Genomic DNA, 12,140 nt, shown 5'->3' with positions numbered 1-12,140 from the left:
CATCTATTTGGAAGCTTCGACCTTCTTTATTTCTTCCCTGTAAAGGAGGTCAGTCAGGAAATGTCAGGACATAGATATAGGTTTCAAGCCGTGGTAGAGGGTAGAGAAAGAGACCATGCCCCAGATACCAGGGGTAAGGAGACGCACCTCAGTTGTTTGGAGAAGTCTTCACTCGCGTCGTCATCATCCCAGCTCTCCTCCCACAGGTGAACGTTACCGCCGTTGGCTGAACTAGACCCCTGCTCGGTCTCCTCTTGTGGCCAGTCTGCATCCATGCGATGGAGTGGTTAGCACAAGAACACCCATAGAGTCGCTTCTCATATCAAACAAGACTTTCGAGGGTTCACATTGATCCGGGAGAATAGAAGAGTGGTAAGTGGGGTGGTAATTGTGGTGATAAGAAGAGCTCGTAGGAAAAGTATTTCCTGTGGCAACAGCTGCAGGCGGAGTCGACTGCACTCACCCTCAACGGGGAAATCTTCAAACTCATCATCCTCCTCGAGCACGGCAGGTTTCTGCTGCTGAGGCTGTTGCGGAGTCTCTGTTGAACTCGACATGGCGCGGCAAGGTCGATGTGCGATGTGCGCGAGATGTGTGCGGTATGACAGGTGGGGGTATTAAGGCAATGCAAGACAAGCAAGTATCCGAGGTCGCAGCTGGACGATCTAGGCACAAGAGAGGATCTGCTGTTTCTGCCTGTGTCCTGTGTGGTGATCTGCCAGTTAGATGACGAACAGTCGCGATCACGGCCAAGGTAATGTAACTGCGGAGGTTAGCTAGGAAGCTCAGGTGTTCCTCTATGGCGGAGGCGGTAAGGCTAGGAGGAGCGTTAGTCGCCTTCACTAAGGTTCCTGGATAATCAGATAGCGGCTGCCTGCCGCTTCTGGGTAGCTAGCTAGCAAAGGATCCTGGATTGGCTTAGAAATTCGAGGCATGCTTAATTCCCAGGCATGGTTGTACTCTTGCACCCTGACTTTCGGCAGTCCGCCTTGGCTCGTTGTCCCAAGTGAGCCTTGTTTGTATTTACGGTACACCACGGAGTTGCCGGAGAGGCTGTGTCCGGCAAAGACCCGGAGTCTTTGTCCATCGTCATTCTGACCCTTTTGACCCCAGCCCCGTCCGGCGTCAAGGGTGCTTTGAACAGCTAGCTTATCATTATTGTGTGCGGCTGGAATCTGCCCCGCCAATTCACCCAGATCTCAGTGCGATTGATAACTTACTCAGGTACATATCTACCTACTGACTCAGGCTAGTTATCGCTCATCTATCTCGTGCTCTCTTCCCCACGCAACGACTATCGCTTTACTGCTCCTGTCAAGCTTCCAATTCTTCGAGGGTCATGGCATTCGGGACGAACTGACCGTTTCTATTTTCTCCTGTTCAGAGGAGACTTCATCTGGCTCTTTTTATTTTCTCCTACCCTTTCCATTTCCGTCCTATCTCATCATTGATCTCACCATCCGCATATTCCGTTGAAAAGTGAAGAGCTTCTCTGAGCGGTAGAGCTTACCCTTTTCTTTTCTTTCTTTTTTTTCTTTTACACTATTCTTTCCTCTTTTGTCTGTATGAAACTTGGTTCATGCCCTCGGTTTCCAGTTTAAGCCAATATGTTCCGAGTTGGATCCTGGCTGTATAACCGCAAGCCAGGCGCCAATGCGTCCACCCAGTCCCTCGACTCGCTGTCTGAGTCACATGATCGTAAGTCAGATGGCCAATTCATGAGTTGGAAGCAAGATTGTGCTAATTCCATATGTATAGTTGAGCATGCTCTCAGAGGTATGTGTGGAAGATCGAGATGCTCAGTCGGAGCTGTGACCAGAGCAATGGCTGATATAATGGCACTACAGCTGCCACTTTGATCCTAAATGATGATGTCGATGGCGCTGAAGCAGGTCTCAGCAAAGGAAACTCGACTTTCCACAAGGTGTGTGCTTTTGATTTATTGGCTGTGTCTGCTTATCTTCCGACAAAGACCATGTTGCCGGGAACCCAAAGGTGATAAACAGGGAAAATACTAATGATTGTTCACTGGCCCTAGCTCGGCAAGGGCGTGGTTGGTTTTATGCGCGCAACGTTAGGGTTCGAGCAGGAAATTATGCGTGAAGGTATGTCCTGTTTTCTGTCTTAATAAGGCTTCGAATCACTGCTAATCTCTATCGTACAGCATCCGATCGGCTCAATGATGCTGAAACTAGCGCGTCCAATGACCAGCACAAGGCCAGCCATCATGCGAATGCTCCAAATGCTTTTCACTCGCGGATCTATGATCCTGGAACCGAATTTGCACTTTGCCAAGCGATGGCTCAGATCATGGGCGCCGTGGTTGGTGTGCTCAATGAGAGTCTCACGGAGAGCATCAAGGGGTTCTATAAAATGAGAAAGGCTTTCATAATCCTTGATGGGATCCTGAAGATGGAGGAGAGGTTCCTACAGGGAGAACCATCTGGGAAATCCAGGACTGCAGTCGAAACCAGCACGCCGAGCGAGATGTCAGATTCGCCATCACCCACGAGTTCGGTCAAGGGTCACAGCAGACAGAGCCATGAATTGCCCCGGCAATTGTCTCAGCTTAAAATAGCAGAAGACAATCTCGCCTCTCCAAGTTCATCGGATACTACTACGACATTAATACTGACCGATGCACTCAGCCAAGACCCAGAATCCGAAGTCTTCAGCAGTTCAATCGACGCCTTCATTCATTCTGGGGCCAATCTCTGCTTTGGGATGCTGCTCCTCATCATCTCCATGATTCCCCCGACCTTCAGCAGATTACTGGCGATTATCGGTTTTCGAGGGGATAAAGAGAGAGGCTTGCGGATGCTCTGGCAAGCGAGCAAGTTCCACAGCCTGATCGGCGCCATTGCATCCCTAGGGCTGTTGGGATACTACAACGGCTTTGTCCGGTACTGTGACATCATTCCGGATGCGACGTCCGAAGACGAATCTGATGTCGAAGGATATCCCATGGAGCGGCTTGCGGCTCTCCTGGCCAAAATGAGGTCCCGATATCCAAAGAGCCAGCTATGGCTGTTGGAAGAATCCCGGATGAAGGGAGCCAACCGGAATCTGGAAGAGGCCTTGGAGTTGCTGACGAAAGGCAGCAAGAGTCCCCTCAAACAGGTTGAGGCCTTGCGGACATTTGAGAAAAGTATGAATGCCATGTATCTGCATAAATACGAACTGTGTGCTCAGTCGTTTCTTGAGGTATGACCTATCATCAAATTGCCGTTTTGGGATATTTGGCTGACTGTCGCCTACAGTGTGTTGAATTGAATTCTTGGTCACCTTCCCTGTACTATTATATTGCCGGAGCAGCCCATCTCGTTTTGTATCGACACAAGTCCGAGAGTGACCCCACAGCTGCGGCCGAACATGCGAAAAAGGCCACAGAATACTTCCTCAAGGCGCCTACACTGGCCGGTAAGAAGCGGTTGATGGCACGGCAATTGCCGTTCGACGTCTTTGTTTCCCGCAAGGTTGCCAAGTGGGAAGCACGTTCCAAGCAGTGGAAGGTCGACCTGGTCGACGCCGTGGGAGTCGATCCGATTGAGGAGATGATTTTCTTCTGGAACGGCCATAGTCGCATGACCCGAGAGGAGCTGGAGAAGTCCCTGCGCAACCTGGCCTGGTCCGAGAGTAGTGCCAACAAAACCTGGGACAAAGAGAGTGAGGATGAGAAAGCCATTCTCGCCGTCCTGCGAGCTGCCGTCCTGCGCGCGTTACGCCGACACCGAGAGGCAAAAGAGATTCTGCAGACCCAAGTTCTCAATCTCGACAGGTCTGTGTTTAAAGGCCATCTCAAAGACGACTGGATCTGCCCCGTGGCACATTTCGAAATGGCCGCCAATCTCTGGATGGAACGCCCTTCATACCTGGCGACGCATGGCCCTGCCGATCCCACCTTGAAGCCGACCATATCGAGAGGCTCGACAGCTCCATCAGAGGGCGAGGCGGAGAGAGTGGAACGAGCAAAAGTCCGCGAATGCGAAGAGCACCTCGACAAGGTGGCCAAGTGGGAATCCTTCGAGCTCGACACGCGAATCGGGCTCAAGGTGACGGCGGCCAGGGAGGCGGTTCGGAAATGGGAGGCAGCGCATCCCGCTCCAGCTACGGACGTTGCCGTGTCAGCAGCTTAGTTGGAAGGATGATCTATTATTTTATCTTGTCTAAGGACGACTGCAGCGCAGGGAGCAATTCGACCGAGATACAATTAGGAATGAGTATTCATACTCGTCCTCTAGACGGTATCGAATTGGACCAGAGACGATAGAATACACGCTTTTACCGGACCGGTTCCCGGTCGATTGTCAATCACCCGTCGAAAAGCATTCGCTCGAGAGAATTGGAGGAGAATATCCCACGGAATATGGCATTTTGTCATTGCTTCAGCTGTGATTACAATCTAGCTAAACCATCAGCAATGATAATATGAATTCTATAAAGTCACGTGATTATGCAAGATTAAAGTTATCACATGCATTCTTGCCACGTGCTCAGCTGCTCAGAGTCACGAGGGGATTCACCTCTGGCGAGCGTCAAATGACAGGTCAAATGACAGTGCCAGAGATCTCTTCATCGCCCTCTTTGTTATCATGGTTGCATGTACTACGCCGTATTCCCGTACGAGTGACGGGTCGTCTGGCCAATTAATTAGACGCTATTACGACAAGCAAAAACCAAGCATTTCGGGCCTAAAGGCTAAGGTACGGCCGAGCGATTCGGGCCGTTTGGTTTCCAGAAGCGCGATAGTCGGGCTGGTGGCCACCCCGCTAAGCCATCGCCCTCGTCCGCTCGCCACCGTTTCGACACTAGACTGACTTCATACCGTGGCGGCAAATCCATTTCCCACCTGGTCTTTCTCTAACGATGTTTTTGATCTCTCATTCCCCTAGAACTCAGTGAAGTTCAGTCCTTCTGTTCATCAGATTGAGTTGTCAATTTTTTTATTTTTCTTTTCTTGTTCAGGGTCGACGGTGCTAAGTATCCAGGGAACGCTGAACGGAGATGGCTCCGGAACCGGAACTCGGCAAAGACGGCATCGAGCTCCCTGCTTATCGAGACGGTGGTTGACCAGTGGCTAACACCGCTCTGTCGGCGATCGCCCTGATGGATCAGAGCTCTGCTTGTCAATGGCTGTCTTCCTGCAATGGGGCCGCAGAAATGCGGGATGGCTCCGATTCATCTAAAGTGACGACGAATCTGACGAAGCTTAGCTCCGTTGACGTCTTCGGTTGTCGTTTCTTTTTTCCTGTATTAATTACTATTTTTTTTCCCTGCTTGTATATATCTTTTATCTTTCTGTATATAGTGTTCTTTTTTTCTCTCGAATTCAATGATTTGCTGTCGTGACGATGGCTGGTGAAAATACGACAACCTCCAGCATCCATGACGATGATGAGACTTCTCTCTCCATCAACAGCTACGAGCAGCCCGACGGCAGTGCCGAAGTTGAACCCGCCGCTCGAGACTTGGAAAAACAGACCACGACGGCCTCTGCCGTGTCGAATTTGGCGCAGCGCACGCAGTCGGTGATCTCTAGGCTCCGCAGTCGGGACCCTGGTCAGGTTGCGCGCTTTACGCATCCACTCGCTCATACCAAGACATCGTCGGATGTGATTGTCGATTTTGACGGCCCCGATGACCCATACAGACCTGTGAATTGGGGCTTCTACAAGAAGGCGGTGACTACTGTGCTCTATGGATTGACAACTATGGGTAAGATATGCCTTTTAGCGAACAATACTCCCGGCTGTTCAGACGACCTTGGTGCTAACTATGGACGGTTATCAGGTGCTACATGGGCGAGCGCAGTGTACGACTGACTCCCTATCACGATGCCGTTGATAATCGATTGTGACATGCGAGCGCTGACTGTGGAAAACAGCTATACACCAGGAATAGGCCAGATCGGCGCCCAATTCGACGTTGGAGAGGAAGTCGGTATGCTGGGCCTCACGTTCCTGCTGCTTGGATTCGGGTTCGGGCCTTTGATCTGGGCGCCGCTGTCCGAATTATACGGACGCAAACCCGCTGTCTTGGCGCCGTATTTCATCGCTGCGATATTTTCCTTCGGCACCGCGACGGCTAAGGACATTCAGACCGTCCTGATCACGCGATTTTTCGCGGGATTCTTTGGCTCGGCGCCCGTCACGAACACGGGTGGCGTGCTCAGTGATATTTGGTCGCCGGAACAGCGAGGCGCGGCCATCGTCGGATATGCCATGGCCGTGGTGGGAGGTCCAATTCTGGGACCAATCGTCGGTGGTGCTATCGTTCAGAGCTATCTTCGGTGGAGGTGGACTGAATATGTGAGTCGTTCTCCATCCAGACTTACTTTCAGATCGTGAGAGATATGTGCTAATTGTTGTTCGCAAGATTACCGGAATCTACATGATGTTTATTCTGACTCTGGATGTGCTTCTCCTGGACGAGAGCTACCCGCCAGTGCTCTTGGTGTACAAGGCGCGCAGACTCCGCCACGAATCGGGGAATTGGGCGCTGCATGCGCGGCACGAAGAATGGGACGTGAGTCTGAAGGAGATGGCGAACAAGTACCTGATCCGCCCATTCCGGCTACTTGTCACGCCAATCTGCTTCTCGGTGGCTCTCTACGCATCCTTCGTCTACGGTATCCTGTACCTGAACCTGGCTTCCTTCCCCATCGAGTTCCAAGAGGAGCGAGGCTGGAACATGGTCGTGGGCGCGCTCCCGTTTCTCGCCCTGCTAGTGGGGATCATGATTGGCGCCGCGGTCAACGTCACCAACCAGCGCTTCTACGTCAAGCGGTTCAAGGCGAACAACAACCGCCCTGTACCCGAAGCGCGCCTGCCGCCCATGATGCTCGGCTCCATCTTCTTCGCCGCAGGCATGTTCATCTTCGGCTGGACGTCGTCGCGGCACATCTTGTGGATCGGCCCCGTCATCGGCGCCGTCTGCATGGGGCTGGGCTTCTTCACCATCTTCCAGGCAGCCCTGAACTACCTCATCGACACCTTCCCGACGACGTCGGCCAGCGCCGTCGCCGCAAACACGTTCCTGCGCAGCGTCTTCGCCGCCGCATTTCCGCTCTTCACAGATGCCATGTTCCACAATCTGGGCATAAACTGGGCTTCCAGCGTGCTGGGTTTCATCTCCGTCGCGTTGATCCCTATCCCGTATCTGTTTTATATCTTTGGGAAACGCATCCGTGCCAGGGGGAAATGGTCGAGACCTTCGGTTTATTCATGACGTATTTTACTTACTACTACTGTAAATAGATGGATTGGTGGATGCATGGATAGATAGATAGATAGATAGATATCTACCTACCTATCTATACACTATACCCTAACTAACCCTAATGAAGACATGAATACTTTTTCCTTTAAGAAAAATTATTTTCTTGCGCTTCCATTCCCATCTTGCATACATACACACATACATTACAATACAATACATGCATGGTCTAGCATCATCAAAAGCTCAAAAAAAAGTTTTGAGTTGATGTATTTTTTTGTTGTTGTTGGTGACGACAATAATATCAATGAGAATACATGTAAACTCCCGTTAAATGTTCGCAAGCAAGGTATCATCCATATCCTGATCCTCGGATCCTTCGACCGCGCCAAACTCCCAATCCCCTCGTTCGATCCGGCTTACTCGGTCCAATTCTGCCTGGTATTCGCGCCGCAGGTGGTCTAAGGTCACTACAACCCTGCGTGGTTGTTGTTTGGTATTGGTATTGTTATGGTTGTTGGTAGTGGTGGTGCTCTGTTGTGGCCCAGTGTTGCTTGCGCCAGCCACAGAAGACCCGCTGCTGGCTCTGCGGCTGCCTCCAAAAAAAGAAAGCAGACTGCCGTTGGTTGCCGCTGGTGGATTCTTGGAGGGTGTGGCATCTTCCATGAACACATCATCTCCATCCTGGCGTTTTCCAGGTGAGCCCGCTTCCGATGCAGTAAGAGTAGGAGCCGCAGGCGACGGTCCGTCGAGCTCGACGAGGATGTATGCCTCGTTCTTGTCGACGCAAGCAAGGAGGTTGATCAACGACAGGAGTTCATGCCGGATCTCCTTGCTCTCCATGTCATCCTCCTCCACCAGCCGGTTCGTATCGCCCTCATCTCTGATACGTTTCGCGAGAGTGAGTTGCGATGATGGAGCATCTCTTGCATTCCGCAACCGTTGGACAGTCTGATAGCCCAGTTCGGCTGCGCCGCGGAAGTCATTTCGCGCGATTCGATACGCGTACAGAATGCGGTGATAATCCGGCGTGCTGTTATTCCCTTCCCACAACCTGTCGTCCGGTTCTAGAGCAGAGCGGAAAGATGTCTGCTTCTTAGCAAGCGATAAAAGGATTTCGTCCACATAAGACGACAGGGTTGGATTCAGCAAAAGCGGGAAACGAAGTAGTTGTTCGAGGCCTGCCGACCCTCCGTACGCAGAGAAGATGGAAGTTATGAGAGAACTGAGTGCCGACTTTTGCAACGTCAGGTTGGTGTAGCGAGAAAGGGCGGAGTAGGCTTTGTCAAATTGGCAGGTTTTTAGGGAGGCGTGGAAAAGTCGGGACAGAAGGTCGCTCCGTAAATCTGCGTACTCCGGGTCATGCTCTGCTTTTTGATTGTCCCTCTCCAGCGCCTGCAGCGCAAGGGATGCAAAGTCCGCCACATGGGAGAATGACCGGGCTTGTTCAAATACGCTGATGACATGCTGGAAGTATTTCGGAAGACCGTTATTGAAGCTATCCACAGAAAGGATATCAAGAAGACTCGAAGACATCTCATGCAGATTGCCAAGAGCCCTGCCAGAAGCTGTATCGGATTATTGTCAGACTCGATCCGTACAAGAGTGATGGAGAGGAAGAAACTCACAGAGAAGATGAGCAGCCTTCTGGAAGTAGAGTGCTGCAGTATCAAATTCAGACTTGGCCACATACAAGCGACCCTTCGCATACGTTGCCCAGGCAGTGTTTGGCTGGAAGCGAAGGAAATCGCATGCGAGGTCAATATTACCATTGGCAATCAGGTCGCACTGTATGAAAACCAAGACGTTTGGAAACGCCACCTCACCCTGTCTGGTCACCCAGGACAGAACATCGCGAATGCCCTGAGTCAACGTGTAGCTTTGGGGCACACCGACAGCTGGGCGAGGTTTGATGTGGACAGCGAAGAGATCTTCGAGGATTGTCGATACGACCCCCGTGCCTTTCGTCTGAGGCTTGAGCGAAAACGTCGACACTGAGCTGTCACCGGCGTCATTCTGGGCCCTGTTGGGAGATACACGAGTTGTCGAACTCAACCAATACAGCATTTTATATTCCTTTATTACTTCGATGAGCGTTGAAAACAGATCCACGGCATCGAAGGTTGATCCATCCTCTTGATTGATCTCTCCGGCGATGAATACAACCAGAATGAGAAGATCGTACAGAATCTGGCAGGTATCTGAAATCGTCTCTTGGGAACCGTTGACCGTCGCTCTCAGCCCGAATGCGGTTAATAAGAGATCCGAATCTTTCCCAGGGAACCCCAGCGGTATCGTGTCGATAATGGCATAGAATAATTCGCTTGGAAGCTTGTAGATATTGAGACGCTCATTCATCGCAGCGCATAGGCTGTCGAAGATATCGTCCGAAACCCGCTCGCCCAGTTCAGAACGCTCTTGAAAAGCCGCCAATCTATCCGGAGCCGAGAGAGAAGGTTCCATGAATATTTCGGCTTCTATGGCAGACTGACAAGAACGGTGAACCTCAGCGGGAAGGCGCTTCCTGAAACCAGCGGCAACCTCAATCAGATAGGACGCCTGATCGTATCGGTCGCCAAGTTCTGTTTCAAGATTTCTGTGCCTCCAGCGATCCCCAATCTTCGCTGCTTCGTCACGTAGGACTGATGCTGAATTATGCAGCAGCAGTTCCATGGCACTGCATTCCCGAACGAGAACGCAAGAGTCGGTAAGCAACACCCAGGGCAAATCGCTGTATGAGTCATAAGCAAGAGATATCGGCTCAAATCTCCTGTTGTTGATATCCTCTGCAATCTGCCAGAACTGACGCCATTTGGCGTCTGTATCGGTTCGATATCTGGCATAATCCAGATCGGTTTCCGAATACTTTCGCAATGATACAGTAGCAGCAATCGTTGAACAGAGTCGTTCTTGCAAAGGTGCGCTCTTCTTGAGGATGGACGGAGAGGATCGAGGCTTCAACGCTTCTTGATAGGTTACCAACGCCGCCTCCAAAGCCTCGGGAGAATACCTCCCAGGATGGAAAAAGTACTTCAGCCACTTCTCCGTTGGGTCGACATTGTCTGAGACCACCAAAGCAGGCGGCGGGTCGTTTCGTCGCGTGTCCAAAGCGATCGAGGTCCAATTGTTTGACCAGTCTTCCACTAAGCTTTGAAAATCAAAATGCAAACTGTACAGCTGGTACAGGTTATTATTCCGCCATAGAACCCATAATTCCATGCGTTTTCCTTCCTCCATAGGTCGCACTTGGAAGTCGGCAACGCTCCAGAACATGTTCCCGGATGGATCAGGATCGAATGGTCTCAAGACCGCCTGTGGGAACAAATCCTCGATCGTCAACTGCGTGGTTAGACCCCCCTTGACAGCCCAGAATTTGAAACGCCCGTCCTCGTGAGGAGAGTATGTCAGGATATAGTAGCGATATCCACCATCCAGAGCCCTCTCAGCGTTGAATACGCGGATGAAGGCTGAATCTGACGGGTTCAAAAAGTACGCTGCTGAGTCCTGCTGCTGTACCTGACGGTCGAGGAGATCCTTCGAACCAACCAGTTTGTTCGTTGCGAGATTCCAAACCTTTAGAGTGTGATTCAAACAAACCGCGAAGACATAGGTCTGATCAGATGTCGTAGCAATGGCATTCGGTGTATTCTGATCGAGGCTGCGCCCGTTATAGCGGATTGTCGGTTGTGTGCCCCATTTCATAAGACCACGAAGCGAAGCACCCCAGCCCTTTTCATCGAAAGTTATTTGGGACCAGTGTGAACCTTTCAACCCAGCAGAAGTCAGCAAACGTCACCCACACTTTTGTGTATAGTAACAGAAGAAACTGTACCATCGTCGCCAGCTCTCCTAGTCAACCGAAGCAGCGCCCCACTGTCCAACGAGATGAATAGCTCCGTGGTACTGCTCGCGTGAAGGCGATGAGGATGCGAGAAGGTCAGTGGCGACGGTGTACACGCTTTGCACCAGTCTAGGATATTTTCATCGATCGCGGAAGCCCGTCGAAAGAACTCCGGTCGCAGAGCTAGAGTATGAAGACGCCTGGAAGCCGTGAGCACGAAGACATTCAGCACCTCGTGTTCCTCCGTATCTGCCAGTGCGACTCCTGAAGGCAGAATCGCCTCCTGGAAATCAAACCGGAGCATGAGATTCACTTCATGGTGCTCAATGCCACCCCTCACCAAGTCCGCAGATTGAATCTCCAGGACCTTGTTGTCATCGACGACTCTCCACAGAAACGTTCGAGGATAGACTTTCCGTCGTCGGAAATAAAGTGAGCCTTGTGTTGCTAGAAATCGTCTCGCGAAATCGTCCTCGTCCTTGATACTGGGGATATCTTGCGCCGTCACTGAAGAAATCGAGAATCGGGCCCGACGCTGGGCGTTCTCCTGCGTCGGAATCTGGATGTCGACGACGGCATTCGGCGCGATGGGCCGGACGTCGACTTTAGTTTCCTTGTAAATTTTGGCCATGGTCATTGAGGAGGCTGGAGGAATCCACGGCTCAGAGGGGTGTCACATTTAGAAGCCCATGCTCACGGTGGTTGGTCTTGCGGTGCGCGAAGTCTTGTTATACAAAGGGCGGGCAGCTGGGAGCTCCGAAAAACTGTTAGCGCGCGCTTACGGAGTACGCGCAGGGTACCGAAGCAACGCCAAGCTCAAACAGGCGGAGTTTGCCTTGCAGATTTAAATCTATTCATTCACTACAAACATCTTATCTCTAGCATTCCTCGTATTTCTCATTAATCTTAAGTACAATCAGTGATATATTTTTTCGTCATGAATAGAAGCGAACACATATCAACAGCAAAAATTAAAAAAAAAAAACAAAAACTGACTAATGCAATGACTTCTTCAATCCCAGCACCGGCTGCTATGCGAGATGGAAAGACACAGAATACACAGCAACAAAAGACAGTTCGTAAG

The 12,140-nt window shown here is 51.1% G+C and overlaps 3 protein-coding genes across 3 annotated transcripts; 2 read left to right on the top strand and 1 right to left on the bottom strand.

The window, feature by feature from the left end:
* Positions 1-1,607: 1,607 nt before the first annotated feature.
* On the top strand, positions 1,608-4,136 carry T310_9489 (Mitochondrial outer membrane protein iml2; the record flags this gene model as incomplete). Its single annotated transcript, XM_013468033.1, has 6 exons — positions 1,608-1,698; positions 1,759-1,776; positions 1,848-1,924; positions 2,039-2,105; positions 2,165-3,204; positions 3,261-4,136. The coding sequence occupies 6 exons, from the start codon at positions 1,608-1,610 to the stop codon at positions 4,134-4,136; spliced, it is 2,169 nt and encodes a 722-aa protein (XP_013323487.1).
* Positions 4,137-5,351: 1,215 nt separating this feature from the next.
* T310_9488 (MSF drug transporter) lies at positions 5,352-7,280 on the top strand (the record flags this gene model as incomplete). Its single annotated transcript, XM_013468032.1, has 4 exons — positions 5,352-5,812; positions 5,885-6,308; positions 6,376-7,215; positions 7,257-7,280. 4 exons carry the CDS (start codon positions 5,352-5,354, stop codon positions 7,278-7,280), a joined length of 1,749 nt encoding a protein of 582 aa, XP_013323486.1.
* A 265-nt stretch (positions 7,281-7,545) lies between these two features.
* Positions 7,546-11,687, bottom strand: T310_9487 (uncharacterized protein; the record flags this gene model as incomplete). Its single annotated transcript, XM_013468031.1, has 3 exons — positions 7,546-8,783; positions 8,844-10,944; positions 11,016-11,687. 3 exons carry the CDS (start codon positions 11,685-11,687, stop codon positions 7,546-7,548), a joined length of 4,011 nt encoding a protein of 1,336 aa, XP_013323485.1.
* Between the last annotated feature and the right edge of the window lie 453 nt (positions 11,688-12,140).

The sequence above is a fragment of the Rasamsonia emersonii genome, assembly GCF_000968595.1.
Source record: "Rasamsonia emersonii CBS 393.64 chromosome Unknown ctg1118621762148, whole genome shotgun sequence".
NCBI classification, from domain to species: domain Eukaryota; kingdom Fungi; phylum Ascomycota; class Eurotiomycetes; order Eurotiales; family Trichocomaceae; genus Rasamsonia; species Rasamsonia emersonii.
Note: the sequence above shows the minus strand (reverse complement) of the source record. Positions and strands in the feature narration are given on the sequence as shown.